We start from the raw sequence: 25,246 nt of genomic DNA on the forward strand, positions 1-25,246 counted from the left end.
GACGCCAGAGAGGGGATAATTGCAGGAGCCAAGATCAAGTGGTGAGCAGAGCACGGAACCAGAGCTCAGGAGGAGCTGGCTTTAAATATGAGGATAACTGGGTCCTCTGGGTCCCACCCTAAAGCACAGGGTTGCTAGGATGATACAATCTGAGGTTAAAGAAAAATGTCAAGTCCCCGGGGTAGGGCGGTAGCCCTGAACCCTCAACTCACACTCCCCTCAGCTGTCTCCCCGAAGACAGCCTTTGCACATGCGTGGTGCGCGCCCGTCGCGCCGCCCGAGGCACTCTCGCGAGAGGAGCCGCGCAGGCCGGAAAAATGGCGCTTCCCAGTCCTGGAGAGCCGAAGGCCCCGGCGGCGACAAGCGCAGTCAAGTCAGACGGGGAGATGGTGCTGCCGGGCTTCCCGGACGCAGACAGCTTCGTGAAGGTGAGTTCGCGGGGCCTCGGGGGCACCAGGAGCTGCCCACGGCCGGCCGGAAGCAGACCCGGGCCCTCTCGGCGGCCGCCCTCCCGGCCGTGCGCGCGCCGCGGCGGAGCCCGGGCAGGGGTCGGGGGCCGGGGGCCGCTACCCGCGCCGGGCACAGTCTGTCCCTTCACCCCCCGGGCGTGGGGCCTCGCACGCGGACACCGAGGGACGCCCCTCTTCCCAGGGCCCTCGTTCTGCATGTGAGCGCATCAGCCTCAAACTGTGTGTGTGGAGCGCTGTCTCCGCGTGCTGGGAAGGGCTTCCTTGTCACCCTGATGTCCCCGGCCCTCACGACCTCGCCCCGCCCAGGCCCGAGCCACCCACCCAACTCTGCGGAGGGGCTCCGCCGCTTTCCGCTCCCCACACCTGCCGGCGTCCTCCCCGCCCGCGGCGGCCGTTGCTCTTCTTCCTTCTGCCGAGGTCCAGTCCTACATAATCCCAGACCCCGGGTTTAATGTCCCCTGTGACAGCTGTCACCGAGTCGTCCTCCTCTAAGTGCCTCAACACACTTATCAGTGCCTCCTTGAAGGAACACGGAGAGGGTTCATTTAAATTATTTGTGCACTGCTGCTGAAATATGAACAAAGGTAAAACTAGATTTAAACGCCTCGTGCATAGCTCCTACGAAGCTTCTTACTATGAAACTAAAATAATATGTAAGTTAGCACTACGAGTTCCCAAAAACTCCACTCACATTATATCTAATTAGCAGATGCTATTATTAATTCATTTATTTGGCCCAGAGTTGTTCCTGGGCCACTAGCCATGGTCCTGATGAGGGGCCTGGCGTTCATGCTCACAAGCCACCGTGTACCCCACCATCACTCAAGTTCCCACCTCCTTTCTCTCTCTTTTTCTTGGAAAACGTTTATTACACAACTCACAGTGATGTCATTTAGTCTTCACATGACTGACCGTCATTTATCTATGATGGTCACTTCAGGTTTTTTCTCATTTCTACATAACAATTAAAGTAGAGAACTGCTTGGCGCTAACTGAACCATAAACACAAGTCCAGTTGTGAGCAGTAGCTGTCGTAAATTGATCATCCAAAGGATCTAGAATGTTCTTATATTATTTTCAAATGCTTTCCCAAATGAAAACACAGAAATAATTTCCTGTAGAAAGCTCATGGACCTGAATTTGAGCAGTAATAATAACAGCACTATGTGCCGGCCACTGTCCTGAGTGATTTCATTAGCTCATTTAATCCTCACAACAACTCTGTGGGGTAAGCACTTTTATTATGCCTGTTTTTCAGAGGAGGAAACTAAGGTCCAAATAAATGAAAGAACTTGTCAAAATCACAGTTAATAAGTAGCAGAGCCAAGATTCAAACCCAGGCCATTTTGAGTATTAGTCATATTATATATGTAGATGTTCTGCCTCTCCCTACCCTCCCAAGAATGTAAGCTCCCAAACTTGGTTTTATGTTCACCTTTGTATCCTCAGGGCCTCCTGGGGAAAAATCGGCACTAAATGAATATTTGTTGGATGCGTGAGATTGGATATCTTCATCATCTAGCACAATGTGTTATATATAGTAGATCTTGAAAAAAAAAATGAGTTACTGAATGATTGGGGACCCACGTTTAAATAAACTTGCTTGTTTTTCTGCTTTTTGACAGTTTGCTCTTGGGTCAGTGGTGGCAGTCACCAAAGCATCTGGGGGCCTGCCACAGTTTGGTGACGAGTATGATTTTTACCGAAGTTTTCCTGGCTTTCAGGCATTTTGTGAAACACAGGGAGATAGACTGCTTCAGTGGTAAGTACTATGTATTGTTTTCTTGTGTCGAAAGAAATGAATATAAATAAGTAGATAATTTTTCCTGAAATTTGTTTTTTCTTACCATAATTTTCTGTACTATGAAGAGCTCTAAAATGTAAAAATGAGACAATGGATTTTGATTAGGGAAAGGATACTTAGTAAATTTTGAGTTTAACTTTTTAAAAATGTATTGACTTTTGCACCTATAGACGATGAATCTTTTTGCATTAACATGGGGCTTGAAAACCTAGATCCGAGATTGTCTCACACAACTTGCAGAGTCACAAGTATTAGCTTTGTAATAAGTATGTTAGGACAGACTGTACAAACATTGATTTTGTTTAACAGTTGCATGACAGAATTAGAGGATCTGTTTTAGATTTCATGTTAAAACAATGAATGCAGAGTACATTATTTACATAGTATTTTATACTTTTTTGAATTTAAAGGAAGCTTTGAGGTAATTTCTTCCACTCCTTCAACTAACAGATGAGGAAACTGAATCTTAGTAAGATTTAGTAAATTGCCCAAGGCCACATGACTAGCAATGTTTTTTGCTATAACAGTGCAACTTTTATTAGTTTGATCAAAAAGTATTAGGAATAGTCTGAGCCAAGCATTTCAAGCTTTCTTGCAGATTGTAAACAAGTGAATAAATGTATGTAAGCTAACCTTGGTTTTCCTGTCCTTAGCATGAGCAGGGTAATGCAGTACCATGGGTGTCGAAGCAACATTAAGGATCGAAGTAAAGTGACAGAGTTGGAGGACAAGTTTGACTTACTAGTTGATACCAATGATGTTATTCTGGAAAGAGTGGTGAGTATTGCACCTTACTCTTAAGATAACTAACAAATAAAGAGCTTTTGTATTAAAACATGAAAAGAAACTCAAGCACCTTAGGAAATGAAAAGGAAGGAAGTTTAGCATTTCTTGCCCTTTACAACATTCCATTCCTCTGATAATTCGCTTCTTTTTCCCAAAAATAATATAGTTGTCTTTAAATATATCACTTAAAAATGTCACTACCCAGTAGAAGCTTATTTTTCAAGTACCTTATTACTAATCTCCCTTCCAAATTTGCAAATCCCATTTGTATTGCAAGAGAAGAAGCCTCTGGATACAGAGCCCAACCACAATTTGGAGTGTTTTTACTGTTACTCAGAATCTGCTAAACATCCTGACTCGCATGATTGGAAGGAGATGTGGATCATTCCATCTTGCTTACTGTCCATTTATGCCTAATTCTACAGCAGCACACTGTTTACAGAAATACACAGAAATCGTCCAAAACAAATCTAACCTTCAACCATGTGACAGTCCTGCAAATATTTAAATCATGCTCTCCGGTCCCATGAAGTCATCTTTTCCATAGGCTGGATGCCCACAGATCTTTCAGTAGTTTCTCTTATTTTATGATTTCAGTCCTGCCGTGCTACCCTTTGTCACCTGAGTGCACTTCTGTCAGTAGTGCCCAAACCGATACTGCACGTCTGCTTCTACAGTACAAAGTGGACTGGGACCCCCTTCATTCTCACTCTAAATACTATCCTTCTATGTTTAATATATGCAGTCTAGGGTCTCTTTAATTATTTTGGTGGGCCACATCACATTGTTAAATCATTTTTGAATTTTCGGCCCAATTCAGAACTGTAAAGAGAATTGATCAAGGGCTGGGAGTGGCTGATTACTGCCCTGTCTTTGAGAAAATAATGCTGTAATTACTTGCAGTGACTCTGTAATCACCTCTCATACAGTGATCCACTCTTATTTGTATATATTCTCACACATAAATCTCTGAATATATTTCTTAAAAATTTTAGGTACTTACTTGACTAACTCTGAAAGGAAGATACTGATCTCTCTTCCACTCCTAGGGTATTTTACTGGATGAAGCATCAGGTGTGCATAAGAGTCAACAGCCTGTCCTCCCTGCAGGATTGCAGGTCCCCAAAACAATAGTGTCCAGCTGGAACCGTAAGGTGAGGGCATCTTTTCGGATTAACTAGAGCTTCCAGTGTCCGCTTCGGAGTAGGGCTTTGTCCATTCTGATTTGCATTTCTATTAATTTATTGGACACAGAACTGGCCACTGCCTAACTTCTTCTCATAAACAGACACAACCTAACTACGCCCTCTTCTCTACTTTACACTCCCTAGTCTCACATGCACGTCTACCTTCTTAAATGAATGGCTCTTGGAATGCTCTTGTCTTCTTGGAAAGCATAAATTGGAATTTACTTTTCTAATTCATGGAGTTTCTGTGTTATAAAGTATTTGTATTTGTTGATCATAGGCAGGAGAATATAGCAAAAAAACAAAATCTGAAACCTTCCGGCTGCTTCATGCAAAAAACATCATCCGACCTCAGCTTAAATTCAAAGAGAAGATTGACAATTCCAACACCCCGTTTCTTCCTAAAATCTTCATCAAGCCCAATGCTCAGAAACCCCTCCCTCAGGGTAAGTAGTGTGAACTGTGCCTAACAAAAACAAATAAAGGGGAAAAGGTCTCCCTCCCACCTTGCTTTCTTCAAAGGGAGGCACTTAACGCGTCCATAACTGGACAAGACGTGAACGTGTTTCTCTTTTGTGCTGGTGTCTTCGTCACTGCTTGGGTCTCCAGCGCTCTCTAAAGAAAGGCGGGAGCGCCCGCAAGCTCGGCCCGAGGACTTGGACGTCCCCCCTGCCCTGGCGGATTTCATCCATCAGCAGAGAACCCAGCAGGTGGAGCAGGACATGTAAGTGGTGGCCTCTCTGAACTTTCTACTCCAAGTGCTTATCTTTATGCCGCCTTTCCACTCTGTTTCACTTTTGTAAAATTTGTAAATGAAAACAAAGAATCTGAGGAGTGGGTGATTTTTCACATTGTCCTTCCATGGATCTTATCAGTAAAACCCATTTGTGTTCACAGAGGGCCTTGTCCGAGGATCAGCTTATGTAACCCTCACTGCAGTCCTGAGAGGTAGCAGTTGCTCGCATCCCCATTGTATAAATGTGAAAACAAAATTAGAGATGCTGACTCCCCACAGAACTAGAACTTGAAACCCAAGTTTTCTTAAAATTGTCTTTCCTTTATATCACTCTGCCTTTCTTATTAGGTGGGGACTAAAGCAGTAAGGTAAGGCTCACTAATAAATTCAGTAAGGAAAAGGCGTTTTTCATTGGCATTATAAGCATCTTGGAAAAACTTCACTTAAAACAGACAAAAGGACTTTGCCTTCAGTATAAAGAAAAAAGGTGGTGAAAACTTTTGTTAGTATTGGATTTTTTCTCACATATAGCCAGAGTCTGTCTGAGCATTCATTCCTTCAGCCTCAACTCTGCACTGTGAGACCACAAGCTAAGTGCTAGAGAAGTAAGGGAATGAAAAGTGGCCCTGCCCTCCAGGAACGCACAGACTTAGGATTTTTATTCAAGTATATGATAAGGAACAGAAGAAATACATTATTTGTTGTATGACCAACTGAGATATTTGCCCCATCCTCTTTCACTTCACAGATTTATTATTCCAAACCACAACACATTTTTGTATCATCCACAACACCAACCATACACTGTTTTGCAAATAAGTCCTCAAATCTTTATAAAGGAATAGATTTTTAACTATCAACTTTAAGGGTGAACAAGTATCGCCTGATTTTTTCTGATGCACTTGAATTATCATTGAAATAATCATGCTTTTTATAGAGAAAATATCATCACAATGATATTTTCTCATTTGTTTTTACAAATTGAATTAAAGCAATTGTTTTCCCTTAATCATGGAATTAATCAAAAAGATTTTTCTTTTTGTTTTATTTATTCAGGTTTGCACATCCTTATCAATATGAACTAGATCACTTCACTCCACCAGATTCAGTCCTTCAAAAGCCACAACCCCAGGTTGGTTTATGGGTGGTATCTGGGTAGCCCAGGAAGAATCAAATAAATAGATTAGTTGATGTAGTTTTGGCTTTCCTTCAGTATCTTTAAAGTAAAGGCTTACAACTTTGGGTCATTTCTTGAGCTCAGAATTCATACTGTATTCATGTGAAGCATGATTCTTAATATTCCTCTCTTTTCCTGCTTGTACTCTTATGGTCCAGTTATACAGACCTGTGGCAGAAACACCCTGCCATTTTGTATCCTCCCTGGATGAACTAGTGGAACTGAACGAAAAGCTCTTGAATTGTCAAGAATTTGCTGTAGACTTGGAGGTAACTTGATGACCTTGAGTGAAATTTTTACATTTTCTTTGAATTCATCTACTCAAGAAGTGTAAAATTAATACTAATTTAAATCAATTTTTTATAAAAATTAATCATATAATTTTGCTTTATAACTGACTTTTCAAAATCAGTAAAGGAAAGCTTCGTAATATCGTTTTTTTCCTCTTCTCCCTTCTTTCTCTGTGTTTTAGCATCACTCTTACAGGAGCTTCCTAGGGCTGACCTGCCTGATGCAGATTTCCACCCGAAGAGAAGACTTCATTGTTGACACCCTGGAGCTTCGGAGTGACATGTACATTCTCAACGAGAGCTTCACAGACCCAGCTATTGTTAAGGTCAGCCAGCCTTTCCCAGCTCTTGCATGTTGAGTGTAAGATTTAAGAGCTTTTCAGTTTACTATTTCATTATTTCAACCTAGACCCAATAAAGTTGAGAGAAATAATTGTAATTTCCTACTTTAGGGTACCACATGCTAAACTGCTTTTGTTTTTAAACCCGTTAGAACAGCTAAGACTTAGCTCGTTACCACCCAGAAAGATGTTAAATCATTTTAATGACTACTGCAACCATGCCATCAAGATTGTTTGGACTTAATGACTCCCCTTGAAGCTGGTAGAGCCGCCTTCTTAGAGTCATTGGCTGTTAGCAGTTTCAGACTTTAAGAGTATGCAATTTAGGAATATAGAAGGCTGTGGCCCAAATTAAAGGAAGCATTTAAAACTGAACCCATCTTAATCTTATACTGGCTTCTAATTCTAGTGTTCTGGTAACCTGGAGGCAGAGTTCATTTCAGAGCATAAGTGGCCTTATACCATTGGACTGCATGACTGTGGTTTTGTTTTCAGGTCTTCCATGGTGCTGATTCAGACATCGAATGGCTACAGAAAGACTTTGGGCTCTATGTAGTGAACATGTTTGATACCCATCAGGCAGCACGCCTTCTTAACCTGGGCAGGCACTCACTTGATCATCTGCTGAAACGCTACTGCAGTGTGGAATCAAATAAGCAGTATCAGCTGGCTGATTGGAGAATACGGTCAGTTTGTTCTTGAGGAGGCAATATGGATGGCAAAAGAAAGTGTGGGTGCTCATTAACCTCTCATCCACAGAGACCTGCATTCAGGCTGTAACACTATTTGAATGTTAAGTTGAAAGTCACTGGGCTTTTCTCCAGCTGTTTTCAGGGCATAAGCACAACTGGAAGTTTTAGGATGGTAATATGGAGTTTCTCTTGGGCTGATTCTGTTACACTATGCTTCATGGACATAGGCATTGAAAGAGACGTGCCATGTCAGTATTTGTCCATGCCAGTCTCTTGTTTGAAACTCAGACCTCCTTAGTAGGGGTGGTTGTATATGTGCCTGAGATGCTCTCCCATAGGTATGGGAGAATTCTAAGGTACATAGTTGATTTAGCCTTATAGTAAATGTTTACTATAGTATAAGATTATAAAAGAGTCTGCCACACTTCTGGAATTCTGGCTCAGCTGGATCATTTTCAGATGGCTAGCTTCCTCTGAGGTTGCAGCTGATGTATGAAGAAGCCACTACGTTTTTCTCCAGGTCTGTGTGCCAGAATTTCTAAAGAGAATCTAATAAAGTCTGAATATAAGATGAAAATTGACAAAATCTAAAAACCACTACCTGTTATGTAACACTTTGCCATGTGCCAAGCACTGGGTCAGGAGCTTTAGGGATGTTGTCCTGTGTAATCCTCATAACAACCTATGAGATGCTTTATTTCCATTTTACAGCTAAGGAAAGTGAGCTCCAGGACAGATATCTGGAGCTAAGATTCAAACTCAGGACAACAGGGCCCTTATTTTTAACCACATCATTAACCTGCCACCCTCTCTACCCAGCTGTGAAAACAGTGGCTTCTCATAGTAAGATGCAAGAAATGCTGCTAAAACTATGGTATTGGCTGGGAAGGAATCCTTGCTATCAAAAGGAGCCAGGAAAGTCTTAGCACCCCCGGAGTAGACAAATCAAATTGCTGCGCCTGGGGAACTCGGTGAAACAATTTCCTCTATTCCAATTCTAGACCTCTGCCTGAGGAGATGCTCAACTATGCCCGCGATGACACCCATTACCTGCTTTACATTTATGATAAGATGAGGCTGGAGCTGTGGGAGCGAGGCAACGACCAGCCTGTCCAGTTGCAGGTGGTGTGGCAGCGGAGCAGGGATGTCTGCCTCAAGGTAAAGCCTCACCAGAGCCACACAAGTTCAGACCCTCTCTTTGTTTCTGATTAGGTCCTGTTTCTTTGGTTTGCTCTTTGCATTTATGAAAAGAGCCAAATGTTTTGAAGAGCCGAGGGCACAATTTTGATTCCCATTGATCTTGAATATTCTCTAATATTTTGCAGAAATTCATCAAACCTATCTTCACGGATGAGTCCTACCTTGAACTGTATAGGAAGCAGAAGAAACATCTCAACACACAGCAGTTGACAGCCTTTCAGCTGCTGTTTGCCTGGAGGGATAAAACAGCTCGTAGGGAAGATGAAAGTTATGGGTAAGGGATTAGAGATTCTAGACTGAGTAGGTCTGGTAACAACGAAGTAATGGACTTTTTTTCTTTTTGCCATGAAAGTTGGTTTTGTTTTCCCCCTGGGTTATAGCATTTAATGGAACTTGCTGGCTGAATTTAATATGATCGCATTGTGTGTTTTGTTCCAGATATGTACTGCCAAACCACATGATGCTAAAGATAGCTGAAGAACTGCCTAAGTGAGTCTGAGAACTGATTAATACGTTCTGACTTTCTCAGTAGAGAAATTTTGTCCTTCAAAATCAAGCTTCTCTGATTGTCATTACCTCAAGGCTGTTTACTCAGAGAAGATTAGTGCTCTAAGGAAATTAGCAAGTCCAAGGAATTCAGAATTTCTGCCCTCAGGCTGCCATTTAGGAACTAAAACGTCTGAACTGGAACTGGTTATGGTCATGCCTGATAGTTGAGTCCAGTTTAAGTCTCTGAGCCTACAGCATCCACTTTCTGGGGAGAAAAATGTCTCAGATTCTCTCCTGTGTGCTTTCTTCCAGACTAAGGTATCTCATGACTTTAAGTGTTTTATAATGTTAATTGAAGTGTAAGCAAAGAATCAGAATTCATAATCTTCTGTTCACCCCGTTGCAGAATTGCAGATCAGCAAAGGTGTGGCACTTCCTTCCAGCTTTCTCCTTTGACAGGAGGCGGGCTGTAAGAGAAGTCTACTCAAAGCCTGGTGCACTAGCATTTTGGCTTCACCTGATCGTTGTTCTTGTCTGAAAGCTTGTGAGTGCTGTGTTCCTAAGTGATAAGTTGATTATGTTCTTACTTGTCTTCAGGGAGCCTCAGGGCATCATAGCTTGCTGTAACCCTGTACCACCTCTTGTACGGCAGCAGATCAATGAAATGCATCTTCTAATCCAACAGGCCCGAGAAATGCCTCTGCTCAAGGTTAGAAGCTTTTCTGCTGACAGTTCCCAACTCAGCAGGGCTGTTCTGTCTGCTAGCATCTTACTCCTTGTTGTCTCCTACATACGTGAGCTGGTCTCCTTTCTAAAAACCTCAAGGAGATGATAGGAGCTAGGAAATCCAGTGGGCATGTCTTGTTTATGACAGTCAAAAGCTAAAGCTCATCTTTGTTTTTTTACTACCTTATCTTTGATAATCCAACGTCAAGAGATGTCTATTGACTTGGGCCAATTAGCTGTTGTTCAGAGGCGGTTAACCTGGTGGAGTAAAATGGAGTGGGGATCTCAACGCAGGAGCTCATTTTGGAAGCTGGCAGTGGTCCAGCGGTGAAATGATAGAGCCCTGCTGAGTGTGGTGGTCCCAGAAATGGAGAGGACAGTACAAGAAGCTTCATTGGAAGAGAAGATTGATGAACTTAATAACAGACGATGAGAATGGCTGCTGCTTTCTGAGCACCATGCTCAGTACTTCAGAGGTTCTCTGAATGGCCGATGGATTTGGGGGTAATGGAAGTGGAGTCAAAGACAGCTCTCTCCAAAGATAAGGCCTAGGTGACGGGAAGTAGGAGGCCCTGGGTAGAAGTGGGGATTCAGAAAGCTAATTAGACAAGTTTAGATGAAAGTAGACTATCCAGCTGAAAGTACAGATACGTGTCTCTCTGTGAGTGTGTGTGTGACACGTAGGTGTGAGTACACCAACATGCATCTGTGTGTGTCAGTGTGCTCTTGTGTAAATAACGCAAAATGTTCAAAGAGATTTGCATGTTTTGGTTTGTGTTTTATTGGGGCAATTTTTAATGTGTTGCCTCAGTAGCAATATAAATATGTAGTAAATCATGTTTGTAACTTTTTGAAAGATTATTGATCCAGGAAGACTTAAAATCAGCCCCCTTGAGGTGAAAAAGAAGAGAATCTGAGGATAAACACATTTACAGTCTTGATAAAACTTCTTTCTTACCTCTACCGTTTGTCCCAGTGAAAAGAGAAACCCTCGTTACTAGAGAAGACTCTTTCAAGCTCTTTGGAATCCTTCTCTATTGTGCCTAGTCATGATAAAGGGTTTCATTCTTTCATTCAACAAATAATTATTGAGCACAAAGTAATTATAGTGCCAGGCACATCCCATCCATGATGGGATGAAAGAAAATCTCTGGGCTCTTGAGAAACACAATCTAGTGAAGGGACACAGTCTGTGCTGAGGGAAAAAATTGTATGTGTCATCAAGTTCAGGCAACTTTCCTCAAATTCTCTTTGTTGTACTCTTTAGTCTGAAGTTGCAGCTGGAGTGAAGAAGAGTGGACCACTGCCCAATCCGGAGGTACAGTGATGTATTTGTTTTCTCTTCTTTGGGGAACACATCAGTGAAAGCCAGTGCAAAATACCCTCCCTGACAGAGCCAGTGCCCGACACTGCAGGTGGAAAGCTGCCGCGTGCTTGCTGGTTTTTCATTCTGGCCTCTGGGTTTCTTTTTGATGCAGAGATTGGAGAATGTTCTCTTTGGACCTCACGACTGCTCCCACGCCCCATCAGATGGCTATACTGTCATCCCAACCAATGGTAATGTAGAGGCTCTGGAACGTCCTGGAGAGGCTGGGAATCTGCCTCGTATGCAACCAGTAGGCTTTGATTGTACTGACTTCCGTACCTCTAGGGCCTATGCCAGTGCAGAAACAGGCAAGCCTCTTCCCTGACCAAAAAGAAGAGGAGGCCCTGCTGGATACCAAATGCCTGGTTGCTACTGCAGTCATCACATTATTTAATGTGAGTAACATGGGAACCTCGGTGAGGTGATGTAGAACCACAGGGATTTATTGGGTGCGTCCGACGGGCTGTCTGCCTGGAGTGTTGCCTCCACCTTTGAGATGATGCCAGAGGTAAAGGTCAGCAGCGTGGAGACAGGTGGGCGAGCTGGTGTTTCTACCCTGGACAAGGTGGTCTGTAAGAGGTTTGGGGAGGATTCTCTCGTGAGCTCCGTGCGGAGCAATCTTCAAGGAGGGGTTGGCATCTCGATACTCGCTAATGCGTAGCAGGGAGGAGGGCGTGGACTGCAGCGATCCTTAAGCAGGACATGTACCCTACAGCCACTGTTAAGGGACAGTTCATCCTGATTACCGGAAGGGATGGCGCGAGCTCCCCGTGATGAACTGTAGAGTATGTGCCGCAGGTACCTTCCTGACTGACGCCAGCACTGTCTATATGTGCTTTGGGCGAAAAAGAGAAAACTTTGAAAAGCATTGCTGTACACTGTGGCTCACTAGAGAAAGTAAACAGCAGGGTATGCAGGCACCAGTAAGTGGGTAGAAACTTGTTTGCCATCCCAGAGAGAGGCTGAGTCATGGTAGGTAGTGACTCCGTCCAGTCTGCAGACCCAGCGTGGTCAATCTGGGTCAAGCTGTGTTCCTGGAATATGCATTGAGTTGTGACAGAGACTCCTGGTCTGTCCTACCCAGTGAGCTTTTTGTTTCTGCCAGTGACTTGAACTCCAGGTTCTTTGCAAAAGGAGAACCGAGTGCATTTGTTGGTCAGGATGGATGGATACTAAAATGACCATGGATAAAAGGAAAACGCACAGATAAAACTCTGAAACTACTGCAAACAACAGATGTGGTAGAAAGAAAAAATCCTAATTTCTAGAAAGAAAGAACAGAAAGAAAAGCAAGGATACTATCTATTCGGATAAAGATGAGTATCAAGCTTAGCATATGTTCAAATGATAAAAAGCTGAGTGGTCGCGGAGGTTACAGTGTTACAGTTCACAACCGTTCCATCATGCTAGGACGCGGGGTCAAAACCAGGAGGGTGAAATGCCACCTGTAAAGTGTACTGCTTGGGAGTTAACTTTCTTTTTCACTTAACTACATAAATTTATATTGGGTCTTGTTTCCATAATTCGTGAGAAAAGTCTAGGAGCTTTAGTTGACCACTGAGTTAACTGAGCCATGATTAAGCAGCTAAAAACGTGAATGTGAACTTTCGGCTGCACAGATGTGGAAGTGCTGTGCTTTATCTAAGGGAGGCTATAGTCTCCCTGTGCGCTGCGTGGGAGGGGGTGTGACTACAGAGCAGGCAAGAGGATGGCAAAAGTTTTATGAACCCAGTTGGAAGCAACATTCCGTTGCATAATTTCACTGATTACCCATAAAGGTTTATAATGTTTAAGTTATAAAATTTCAGGTAAGTGTCAGATTATGATCTCAAGTTCTGGAGCCAGGCAGACCTGGGTTTACCTCCTTGCTCTGCCCCTATTAGCTGTAAGGCTCTGGAAGACTTTCTTTACCTCTCCAAGCCTTGGTTTCCTCATCTGTAAGATTGTGAGAATAATACCACCTACCTCATACATTGTAAGAACACAGTGAGAATTCATTGATTCAATAAATATGTATAAAACACCCTAATGTGTGCTATTACAGGCTGTTACAGTGCCTTATACATAGGAGAGGCTTAAAAAAATTAGCCGTGGCCGGCCCGGTGGCGCAGCAGTTAAGTGCGCATGTTCTGCTTCAGCGGCCCGGGTTTCACCGGTTCAGATCCGGGGTGCGGACCTGGCACCGCTTGGCACGCCATGCTGTGGTAGGCGTCCCACATATAAAGTAGAGGAAGATGGGCACAGATGTTAGCTCAGGGCCACCCTTCCTCAGCAAAAAGAGGAGGATTGGCAGCAGTTAGCTCAGGGCTAATCTTCCTCAAAAAAAAAAAAAAAAAATTAGCTGTTAGTACTGTTCCCTTGCTTGCATCTTAGTGTCACAAAATAATTATGGTTATAAGTGATTGTATTGTGTCTGTTTGTCTGTCCCTGCAGGAACCTAGTGCTGAAGAAAATGGAAAGGGTCCATTAACGGTTGCACAGAAAAAAGCCCAGAACATAATGGAGTCCTTCGAAAATCCATTTAGAATGGTAAGTAATAGTTGTGTATATTAAGGACTGACAGGATATGCAGAGATTCCTGCAATCATTGGTGCTTTTTGCCTGGAAAAGAAGCCGGAAGTCTTCGGAGAAAGGAAGCCTCTGAATACAGTGTGTCTCAGCTGTCCCTGTTGTCCAGTTTGGGACTTGGAGTCAAGGTCTTCTAAGATGAAGCCAACAAGAAAACCCCTGTCTGAGTGCCATTTCTAACAGCATTTAATGTGACTGTTTCCATTTTTCCAGTTTCTGCCTTCGCTAGAACACCACGCTCACATTTCTCAGGCAGCAAAGTTTGATCCATCGTCAAAAATCTATGAAGTAAGTGGATTTGTCACCGTTTCTAAGAATGACTTTCTAAGAGAAGGGACTGTCTTAATTATTTGAACCAGGTTTCTGTTTTAAACAAGCCCACCGGTGAACCCCCTGAAAGTAAATGCAAAAAATGCTTTATGTATAAGCACTGTTTCTAAAGAGAGGGGCCAGAACTTCAATCGGATTCTCAAAGGGATTTGGGGACCTTTTAAGAAGCATGTCTTTGTTCTTATTTTTTTTGATTGAGGTTTAATTTACATGTAGTAAAGTGCACAGATATTAAATGTACAGCTTGATGCATTTTTATATACAAATATTACTTTAAGCCTCTTAAAGGTGACAGCTTAAGTTTTAAAACACTCTGTCTTATATTGTTTGGTTTGTTTTTAACAGCATTTTGAATAAGAATAAGAAAACACCTTCCCTGGGTCCCCATGAGATGCTCCTGGGAGCCAGCGTGTTATTGTCTGTTAAAAGCCTTCTCCCGGCAGGAGGTAGCTGCTGCGGTCAGATGGGCGGCCTGGCTCCCTCTGCCCACCAGCACTGTTCTTTCATTAGGGAACCAGACTCAGCCCCAAACCCCGATGGGCTTCAGCCCTATTGTTGGCGGTGGTGCCTGCTGTTTTTAGAAATGGGGAGTCAGGTGGAGTTGCCTCCTCGCCTCTTTCCCCCACTGGTTGTGGCACATTCAACAACCGTACATCCCTTGCAGTGCTTAACGCGCAGTATCACCTAGCTGCGTTCCGTGCCACGGGTGAGTGTGCTGTCGTGAAGAGGCGCGTCGGACTTGCAGAAGTCCTGCCTGGAATCCAGCTCCACTGTTTACTGACTGTGTCCTCTCGGACAAGTTATTTTGCTTCTCTCAGCCTGTTTCCTGTCTCTAAAGTGGGGTGATGCCTTCGTGCCAGGGTTATAGAAGGGATTGAATGAGATGACGGATACGAAAGCATCTGGCCCAGGGCCTGGAATACAGTTGTACTTTGTCCTTCTTAATTAGTACTTTATAGATAAAGCCAGCATGAGATTTTATTTTTCATCTCATCCAATTTGGAATTTATGACTTGGAATGTGTGTGGTTATGAGGTTAGCGTGCCTGTATCCCCTTGTTAAAAAAATAAAGCATTCCTGGGTAGCTGAGTTCTGGAGTTTTTTGTTTTGTTTGTTTTCATTGTAGATCAGCAACCGTTGGAAGCTGGCAAGCCAGATACAGGTACAAAAAGAGTCTAAAGAAACTGCCAAGGAGGAGGCAGCTGAGCAAACAGGTAGCATTCACTTCCTTGTAAATTCAGCCAATGTGTTTGTTAAAGAACAGCCCTTGTCCATCATTGTTTCTCAGCCATTCAACAAAGTGCCTGATACAGAGTGAGCAAAACAGACACAGTGCCTGCCCTGTGGAGCGCACCCCTCCTGAGCGCTGGGGCACAGTAAACCAGTGCATGTGTGATCTGTCAGGTGGCAGTGGGCACTTACACAGAGAGAGGGGCAGGAAGAGCTTAGGCGTGGGCATGAGGGAGTGTGATGGCTATTTCTAGACAGCGGTGAGAAGGCAGTCTCATGAACGTGATGTTGAACAGAGAATTGTGGCGCTCTGGGGGAAGAGTGTTCTGGACTGATGGCACAGTGAGTCTAAGGCTCCGGGTGGTAGCTCTCTGGGCACACTCAAAGAGTGGAGGCAAGGAGGCCAGTGTGGCTGAAGCAGAGTGGAAGAAGAAGAGAGGTGGAGGTGAGGAAGGAGAGCAAGCAGGGGCCTGTTGTAAGGACTTTGGCTTGTGATCCAAGAGAGGTGGGAAGGCCTGGAGGGTTCTGAGCAGAGGAGGGACAGGAACTGACTTCTCTTTTAGAAAGCTCCCTCTGGCTGGTGGTTGAGAGGAGAGCCTGGAGGGCAGGGCAGGGAGTCCAGTTAGGAGGCATGACATAATCCAGGTGAGAGATGCTGCTGGCGTGGACGGTATGGTAGCCGAGGAGGTGGTGAGTAGTTGTCCGAACCTGGGTGCATCCTGCAGTGAAGCTGACAGCATTTGATGACGAGTTAGATGCAGCATGTGAGAAAGGAAGGAGGTGCTGATGCAGGAATGTTATGTCCTGAACAACTAGAAAGATGGGGTTGCCATCAACAGAATGGGACTGCAGAGGGAGCTGGTTTGAGGCGGAAGAGGTTTGGGTTCTGGTCCTTGACGTGTTATGGTTGGGATCCCTACTGAGCGTCCTCAGAGAGATGTCAGCTAGGCTGTTGGATGTAGGGGTCTGAGTTGTTGGGAGAAGAGCAGGTGCGGGGGTCAGACTGAGAGTGCAGGTGCAGGTGAGCAGAGCATCAGGCCGGAGCCCTTCGGCGGCCATCCTTCAGACACGGGGGTAGGGGTGGAGCCAGCAAAGGAGGCTGAGGAGCGGGGCGGTGCACTCACCTGTGCTAACCACAGCGGACAGGTCAGGCAGATGCTGGAGGCTTGGCCGCTGGAGTCAGCACCGCCGTAGACACTTCTCTCTCTTGCAGCTGCCCAGGACCAGGCGAAGGAAGAGTACAGAGCAGCAGCGGAACAGGCCGTGTCTGTCCGACAGCAGGCTGCCGTACGTGCTAACTTTTCTGCTTTTACTTTTGAGAAACCAGATACCCCTGGTGGTGATCAGGAGTTTCCTCAAATATCAGGAGGACTTACCCTGTGCTTCAAATTCATTGCTTTTGTCTTTCCAGTTCAGTTAGTGCCTGCCTCATTTCCCCTCAAAAAAGTTTATATTAGGGGCTGGCCCGGTGGCACAGGGGTTAAGTTGGCACGTTCCGCTTCGGTGGCCCGGGGTTCGCCGGTTCGGATCCCGGGTGCGGACATGGCGCCGCTTGGCAAGCCGTGCTGTGGTAGGCATCCCACGTATAAAGTAGAGGAAGATGGGCATGGATGTTAGCTCAGGGCCAGCCTTCCTCAGCGAAAAGAGGAGGATTGGCAGTAGTTAGCTCAGGACTAATCTTCCTCAAAAAAAAAAAAAAGTTTATATTATAATTCCTCTTGAATGATTTCTTCTGCTGTGTTTATGGTAAGTGTACCACCAACTATAGCAGTAGACAGAGTATTGAAGCTTACAGTAGTGAAGCCTGCTCTGTGTGTCCCCCTCTGCCCTAGTCAATGTTTCATTCTCCACACCTCCCCCCGCCAGGACTCCAGAATGCTTAACCCCTGCCTTTCTTAAGTGGCCTGATGTCTTTCTTCAGCTAGGAACTTGTTCCAACTGGCTTTAGCCCTGCTCAGACTTTCAGTCAGCGCTCCTCTCCCCATCACCAAATCGATCTTTCCTAGCACAGCAGGCAGCTGAATCCCCAGCAGTGTGCTGCCTCTGGAGACACACAGCAGTATCTCCTGTCTCATACACACCCATGCTTCTTCCCTGTGGGTTTGTTCAATCTACAGCTAGAAAACGCTGCCAAGAAGAGAGAACGAACAAGTGACTCAAGGACCACAGAACAGAAACAAGAGAAGAAACGACTCAAAATTGCCAAGAAACCAAAAGACCCAGATCCACCAGAAAAAGACTTTACCCCTTATGACTACAGCCAGTCGGATTTCAAGGCTTTTGCTGGTGAGGCCAGAACTGGTGCCCTGGAAGAAATGTCTGACCATGTTAGATGGGAGGAAGCTATAGAGTAAAGGAGAAGCACTACTCAGGCCCAGATTAAGCCCTCCCTAAGACATGGCCCCAGCCAAGCGTTACTGGAGCAGTCCAGAGAGAGGCAGAGACAGCACAGAGACCACGCCCCAGCACACCGCCCTCCTGCCTCAGGAGCTAACTTGCACCGGCCACAGGGCAGTTTAGCAGGCCAGCATCCATTCTAATCGTGGCAGCATCCTTCCTTACAATACTTGTGCTCAGAAACACATTTTCTCCCAGATAGACACACACACACACACACACACAGTAAAGGTTTTTTGTTGAGAAAGCCTAATGCCCATGAGGTGAAGCTCTGGTTGCTAGTGAGAGTCTGTCTACTTTGAAGGGGCTGCAGGTGGCAGTCTTGACTCTGCATAGCAGCCTCCTTGGCAACGCGTCCCTTTGAGGAAAGAAGGCGGGGCAGGACAGTGGCATCATCTGGCACAGAGACCAGAATGGGTCTCCTTGATGTAAAAGTGGCCAGTGCCTTAGCCACCTGCCCCGACCTGAAAATAGCTCTCTGAGAAACGAGCCTCGTCTTCGGCTGCCTTTTGCCCCTGGTAACATGATGCACGAGTTTATGTCAGCTGTAAGTGCCTTGTCATAAAGTGGGTAGTAAACTGACAGCCCAAACTTCCTGAATATTGTGTGCCCGCCCAGCAGTAGGCCTCTTGTGTATTAACTCGTGTACAGGATCACTGGCCTCTCTCTTCTCTTCCCTTTCAGGAAACAGCAAATCCAAACCTTCTTCCCAGTTTGATCCAAATAAGCAGACCCAGTCTGGCAAGGTAAGAAATACACTGGAGCACTCTAGCGTGCTCACGGTGCTATTTTTTGACCTCTTCCATTGCTGGGAAGATGGGTCCATCTGGGACTCTTCTTCCTTTGCATGTCTTTTCCCTGACTTCATTTCTTCCCAAGTACAGACAATACTCATCAACTATTCCAGCAATAAAAAAGTTTTGAAAAGAGGCTATCAAGGCTGGCGTGTGGTTGTAAGGGTGTTTTTCTGTGTTTGCTGCCATGGAGACCACAGCTGCAGGCCAGAGACGCTCCATCAGTGCCGGCACAGGCCTGCATTTGCCCCACGTGGGTGTGGGTACCAGTCAGGGCCGAACACGGCTGAAAGCTTGGCATGTGCAGTGTAAGGCCTGTGTGGAGCCCTCCGGCTCCCTTAGTGGTTCATCCCAAGGGCCTCGTCCCCAGAAACACCCAGATATGTTCGTTCAGTTGCAAGAAAACCCAAGTCACACCAGAGGGGCTAGAGTCTTGGGCAGGCCATCTGAGCTCAGGGGTGTTTTCCTGTGTGTCTTGTGGTCATGGCTGTCACTCAGCTTAAATGGCTTCCTGTCTTTTCAGAAATGCATTGCGGCCAAAAAGCTTAAACAGTCAATGGGAAACAAAAGCATGTCCTTCCCAGCCGGGAAGTCAGACAGGTAAGTGGCAGACGGCTGCGTGGCCCCAGAAACCCAGCCAGCAGCTCAGAGAACCTCCCCTACCAAATCCCTCTCTTTGTCATTCAGACTCTGAGATAGGAGGATGGAGGTGACTGCCGAAAGTCACTGCCCCCCAGGAGTCAGATTCCAGTCATTCTTTGCTCTCTCCCCTCTTACCACAGTTTTCCTGGGCTTACCTCAGAGGCAGTAGGTTTGAAGTTTTCCTAAATCAGCTTAAATTCCTGAGGAATGAGGGGAAAAAATCAATACACAAATGTAGCTGTTGTCATCATTTAAGAATATTTTAGTTAAAAGCATGAAACCCTAGGGGCCGGCCCGTGGCCAAGTGGTTAAGTTCACGCACTCTGCTTCAGCAGCCCAGGGTTTCACTGGTTCAAATCCTAGGTGCGGACATGGCACCACTCATCAGGCCATGCTGAGGCGGCGTCCCACATGCTACAACTAGAAGGACCCACAACTAAAAATACACAGCTGTGTACTGGGGGGCTTTGGGAGAAAAAGGAAAAATAAAATCTTTAAAATAAAAAACATGAAACCCTACTTTTGAGAGCAGACCCTGAGGTCAGAGGACTCGCCCCTAGGGTGTGGCATGATAAGCAGGGACCTGCCCTAGATCTTTGTCAGTGCAGCCTCTCCTTGTGGCTGGCCCAGCCCACCCCCTGTCTGCTGCAGCAGGGATGCAGGGCTGCCCAGCCTGCTTCTCCCGGACCCGAACAAACCACTCTCCCTCAGTTCCGCAGTACTAAGGTTTGCAACATTTTATAAACTGGCTGAGAGGGAACATCCAGCCAGACTGGAAGAAGTAACTTTTGTTTTCATTCTGTCTGTGCAGAGGTTTCAGGCACAACTGGCCAAAGAGATAGTGTTAGAAGAGAGCCTTGGGATCCGTCAGTGGACTGGACGCACCACATGCCGGTGCTGCTTTTGTACAGATTCATTTTTAAACCATTAAAAATAATTCTTACTGGAAGAAAGCTGGTTTCTGACTTGCCTTTTGCTGCCACCACAGCTCTGGCAGGAGAGGACAGATGTCATCCTGTTCAGATCACCATCTTCGGCTGTCTGTGGGTAAGACAGAAGGATACGGTGATTTCTGGAGAAATCCAGAACCACCTCCGAGGAGAAATGCTGGAGAATCTCCTGACTCGGAGAAGGGCGGGGTCCGCAAGGCTCGGAGCTTGATGCGTCAGCTGCACTGTAAGAGGGCTCTCAGCACTTTCCTCCCTCCACCTGCCTCCATGTGATGTGAGTGCACCGGATGTAAAATACCGTGGGGAGAGGAGCTAGTGGGGTGCTTGAGAGCCAGCGCGGCTTCTGGCACCCGTGGGCTCTTCTCTGTCCCTTTCTCTCTGTTTTTTTTTTGTTTTTTAAAGATTTTATTTTTCCTTTTTCTCCCCAAAGCCCCCCGGTACATATTTGTGTATTTTTAGTTGTGGGTCCCTCTAGCTGTGGCATGTGGAACACCGCCGCAGCATGGCCTGATGAGCGGTGCCATGTTGGTGCCCAGGATCCGAACCGGCGAAACCCTGGGCCGCCGCAGTGGAGCCTAAGAACTCAACTACTCGGCCACAAAGTTGGCCCCTCTTTTTGCTTTTTTAACTTTGTTTTTTCCCAATTAAAAAGATAGTAACATGTTCATTGTAGGAAGTGAGGAAAACATAGAAAAATGCAAAGAAAAATTAAATCATCTGTAACCCTATCACATGGAGATAACCTTTAACATGTTGGTATAAAGGCAAAAACTGTGTATATATTTAATTTACAAGCTTGGATTTATGTTTCAATAATTTTTCACCTTTAAAGTCTCTATTAGGAGACTTTTCTCATTCTAAAATTCATTTTAGGGGCTGGCCCCGTGGCCGAGTGGTTAAGTTTGTGCGTGCACTCCACTTCAGGGGCCCAGGGTTTCACCAGTTTGGATCCTGGGTGCAGACATGGCACCGATCCCCAAGCCATGCTGTGGTGGCGTCCCACACAGAAGAACTAGAAGGACCTACAACTAGAATCTACAACTATGTACTGGGGCCTCTGGAGACAGGAAGGAAAAAAAATTTAAAAATTTAAATTCATTTTAGCTAATCCCCATAATTAAACATTTATTTTCCATTTTTGTACTATTAATAATGCAGCAGTGAACTTTTTGTATAAATTTGTGGCCCAATCTCTGGTTATTTCTTCAGAATGCCACTTGATTTTAATCCTGAGACGGGCTACTAAATCAAGAAAGCACAGAATAATGCTATTATTTTTGTTTTCACAAATACTTAAACAAGGAACCTGTTTTCTTGGAAGTTTTTCCCACAGACTATTGAGGGGGTTGACTGTGTGGATACCCTGTGGGGCTGCCAGGCCAAACCCCACGTCGCTCTGTGGCCACCGAGCGACCACTGGAGCGGGACAGCAGAGCACAGCCATCCCGAGGTACGAGAGGGTCTGTGCGTGTGAGGGCAGGAACGCTTGAGACGGACAGGGCAGCTTGGCAAAACAGGTGTTTCCTCTCTCCTGTGAATACAGTCACTCCAGGGCTAGTGTGGCAGCTCTGGTGCTCAGACTCTGGCTGTTATCCATCCTCAACTCGAACATGGGCCTTCCACCTCACGGGCCGGGTAACTGCCCTGGCTCCATCCATTGCATCCTCATTCCATTCAGCTGGAAGGAGAGAAGGAGACAAGCACCCACTCTCCCTTTAAAAGGATATTGCCCATTTCCACTTCCCATTGGCCAGAACTGAGTCATATGGCCGCAGCAAAGGCTACTGGGAAAGTCATCATTTCGGTGCCCACATGCCCACCTCCAAATCTAGGGTTCTCTTATAGAATTTGGAAAGAATGGACATTGAGGCATAACAAGTGGTCTGCCAAAAAATGGCAGGATCTCTGCTATAAGAAATATGTGAGAATTTTTAAAAGAGAAATTATTTTCTACTGAGGAGGCTTCATGAAAGGTGCATTTGGGTTGGACCTTGAAGAGTCAGGGCAGAAATCCAGGGAACCTGGTAGCCAGTGCTGCTCAAAGCGGGGGCCTCTGAGACCACCTGGGAGCTGGTTAGAAAGAAGAGCCCCATGCTCCACCCAGACCTGCCCAATCAGGACCAGGGGCAGGCCCCAACCCGGTTCTAACAAGCTCTCCAGGTGATTCTTAGACATGTGAAAGTTCCAGAACAGCTGTCCTAAGGGAGGCAGTGTGCCCCAGGCCTCGCTCAGTGGGCACAGGTGAGATGAGAACAGTGGGGACAATGGGTTAAATTTCTCATAGAGGTGAAATGATTCCTTGTCCTTTATTTGGAAAATCCTTACTAGTTTTGTCTTTGTGGCAATGATCTTTTTGTTGTTTTTTAAAAAGTTGGGAACCATAGACAGTAGGAGTTGAGGTCTTCTTAGGTGTCCTTCCTTGGACAGCCCGATGTCAGTCCACAAATGTGTCTTTGGAATTTTACTGGTCCATGGAACCCAAAAATCCAGGACTCCTGAGCCGTGGGATGAAAACAGAAGCCTTGGGGGTGTTTGGAGAGCAGCTGTAGTTCCGGTTCACTGGAGCTTCAGGTCACAGTTAGGGCACTTGGATTCCCAGGACCAGGGAGGACAGGCGAGTGTATGGAGGGGCATGCGTAAGCCAGTCGGGGACTGCTCAGGGATGCGGACCCACGGGGCCGAGACGGCCTGTGCTCTGGGAAGAGGGACCTGGCTGGGCTGGTGGGGTTGGAGGTGGAGAGAGTTTATGAGCAGAAGGGCTCTCAGCTCAAGGAGGCACGCTTCTGTGGTGCCCTAGGCAGCTTGCCATAAGCATTTACAACCAAATAACACCAGGTGATAGCCGGATTCATTCCCACTTATAACCACAGCTGTCTGCCTAGCTGAACACAATGCTTAAAAAATGACTCTCAAGTGCTAACTGCTGGAAAGTCTGTCCGATGACAGACACACATCCCTACCCTGTGGCAGCCCCATTTGGACCACTGCCTCGCCCACCTCTCTCCTCCCATAAACTGTCTACGCTAAAGGAGGTTGGGATAGTTGATCTATGAGGCACTGATGCTTTACAGCTGAACTTTAAATGCACATTGGCCTGAATTCAGGGAAACAATTCATACTGTACCTTGGTTTTCTCCCTCCTGATTTTCCCCATCAGTTGTGAATTTACCAGGCTGTGTAGTGATGGCTACTTCCGGCAAAACCACAGTTTTTCCTCCTTGTGATCTGAAGTTGGGTGGCATTTCCGGGTTCATGGTCCCGTATATCTTGGGGACTTCTTTGCCTGTAATTTATACCGGGTGTCCATTTTCTCTGAACTTGGAAGGTTTGAGCCACTGCTATACATGCTAGCCTGGAGGTCCCACTTGCTCTTAGTGCTTGAGGTCAAGACCACAGTTTCAGCTTCGCCCCCTCTACAGAAGGGCCAGGGGTGTCATTCACGGTCCTTCTCATCTGAGGATGCTGTGCGGGAGCAGCCTTGTTCCACTTGCAAGAGGGCTAGGATGGACTTGACCCTCCCCTGTCCCTTCCATGCAGGGCCTTAGGAAAGCCAGGGCCCCTGTCTGGGCTCAGCTGTGCAGCACCTGGAAGAAAGTCAAGACAGCTGATTCCACGAGGTGCCTGGACAGGCATCCTAGCCTTCCACATTCCCTCAGCCTGTTATCCAGTGCTGCCAGCTACAGACACCATCTGTAGTCTCAAGGAGCTAAGTCTGGCTCAGGGTACACACAAGTGAACAGGCGATCACAACTCAGAGGCGTCAGTGTCTTGATGGAGGAAGCACAGGCTGTGATGATGCAAACTCCTCGACCCAAGTACAGGGTGAACCCAGTCAAGCCTGTAGTAACTGGACATACTGGTCGACTGCGTCTTACCTGCTTTGGCGCTCCTAGCCATTCTTCCACACCTTGGCTCATCTCCCCTTTAAAAGGAGCTTAGGAGCTGGTCCCATGGCCAAATGGTGAAGTTCGTGCGCTCTGCTGCAGCGGCCCAGGATTTCTCCACCTCGGATCCTGGGTGCAGACATGGCACCGCTCATCAAGCCATGCTGAGGTGGCATCCCACATGCCACAACTAGAAGGACCTGCAACTAAAAATATGCTGTGTACCAGGGGGGTTTGGGGGGGGGGGGTAAAAGTTTTTTTAAAAATCTAAAAAAAAAAGCAGCTTAAATTTCACCAAGGCACATGGTTGCTGTAAGGCTTGAGGCGTGCACTGGCTGATAAACATGACTGTGTTACTCATCTGGGGTTAAGAGACACAAAACGCCCTTCCTACCTCCAAGTGGAGGCTGCAAAGCATCAGTCAAGAAACAACCCCTGTCGTGTCACCAGCAGCTCATGCCAGTTTCATCTCCCTGCCTTGGCATGCGAAGAACTACACGTGTAGAGCAATTAGCATTTAATATTTGGTAATTAGCATGCTTAATATGATTCAGAGAAGTTACTTGACATTTTCGTAAAAACAGAAAGCACATTCTCGCCCTTCAAGGAGCAAGGCCCAGTTTGTCAAAAAACTGCATGCCAGTCTTTTTTGGTGCTGAATATGCATGTGTTGGCCTCTTCTGGGACACTGCTGGTAAATTTAGAAACTCGTTTAGAAGAGAACTCCTTCTTATTCAGCAGCCATAATACCCTCTTGGATCAGAGACTCTAAGCGAAAATGGCTAAACCGAGCTTCAGTCTCGGGGCTGTGATGGTCCTTTTCAAGTAAATGAAAACCTTCCGTGCGCCCCCGACAAACCACACACTGTTCAAGTCCAACAAGGAGCCAAATGTGGGGCCGCGGCGAGAGATACAGTCTACCCCATCGCTCCAGCGCAACAACGTAACTCTTCGCCCGACAATGTAGCCGCCGGCTCCCGTTTCTCCAGCCCAAAGGCTCGAGCCGGCGTTCCGCACGTCCCACGCTCGGAAACTTCGCACCGAGGCCGAGACGTCAACTCAACTTTCCCGTCCCGAGTCGGGCACCCTTTCGCTCCCTCTCTGCGGCCCTCGGTGCCTCCCGGATCCCTGGGAGGGGGCAGGGGCGCTGGGGCTTCACCGCCCGGTCGGCGCGGGGCCGGACGAAG

At 46.2% G+C, this 25,246-nt stretch overlaps 1 protein-coding gene and 1 long non-coding RNA gene across 2 annotated transcripts; one reads left to right on the top strand and one right to left on the bottom strand.

Annotated features, from left to right (window-relative positions):
• On the top strand, positions 1-20,178 carry EXOSC10 (exosome component 10). The gene is made up of 25 exons (XM_014849809.3): positions 1-428; positions 2,096-2,232; positions 2,928-3,051; positions 4,110-4,214; positions 4,528-4,693; positions 4,857-4,971; positions 6,040-6,115; positions 6,319-6,429; positions 6,633-6,776; positions 7,287-7,477; positions 8,485-8,641; positions 8,809-8,957; positions 9,122-9,172; positions 9,770-9,881; positions 11,166-11,216; positions 11,377-11,455; positions 11,550-11,659; positions 13,698-13,793; positions 14,046-14,120; positions 15,289-15,376; positions 16,606-16,679; positions 17,510-17,678; positions 18,474-18,535; positions 19,107-19,183; positions 20,037-20,178. Exons 1-25 carry the CDS (start codon positions 318-320, stop codon positions 20,065-20,067), a joined length of 2,661 nt encoding a protein of 886 aa, XP_014705295.1. The 5' UTR covers positions 1-317; the 3' UTR covers positions 20,068-20,178.
• Positions 20,179-22,444: 2,266 nt separating this feature from the next.
• LOC123285663 (uncharacterized) lies at positions 22,445-25,238 on the bottom strand. Its single transcript, XR_006527473.2, has 4 exons — positions 24,454-25,238; positions 24,051-24,265; positions 23,300-23,759; positions 22,445-22,893 (listed from the first exon to the last, which is right to left on the bottom strand). It is a non-coding gene; the product is annotated as an uncharacterized lncRNA (long non-coding RNA).
• Between the last annotated feature and the right edge of the window lie 8 nt (positions 25,239-25,246).

This window comes from Equus asinus, chromosome 5 (genome assembly GCF_041296235.1).
Source record: "Equus asinus isolate D_3611 breed Donkey chromosome 5, EquAss-T2T_v2, whole genome shotgun sequence".
Taxonomy (NCBI): domain Eukaryota; kingdom Metazoa; phylum Chordata; class Mammalia; order Perissodactyla; family Equidae; genus Equus; species Equus asinus.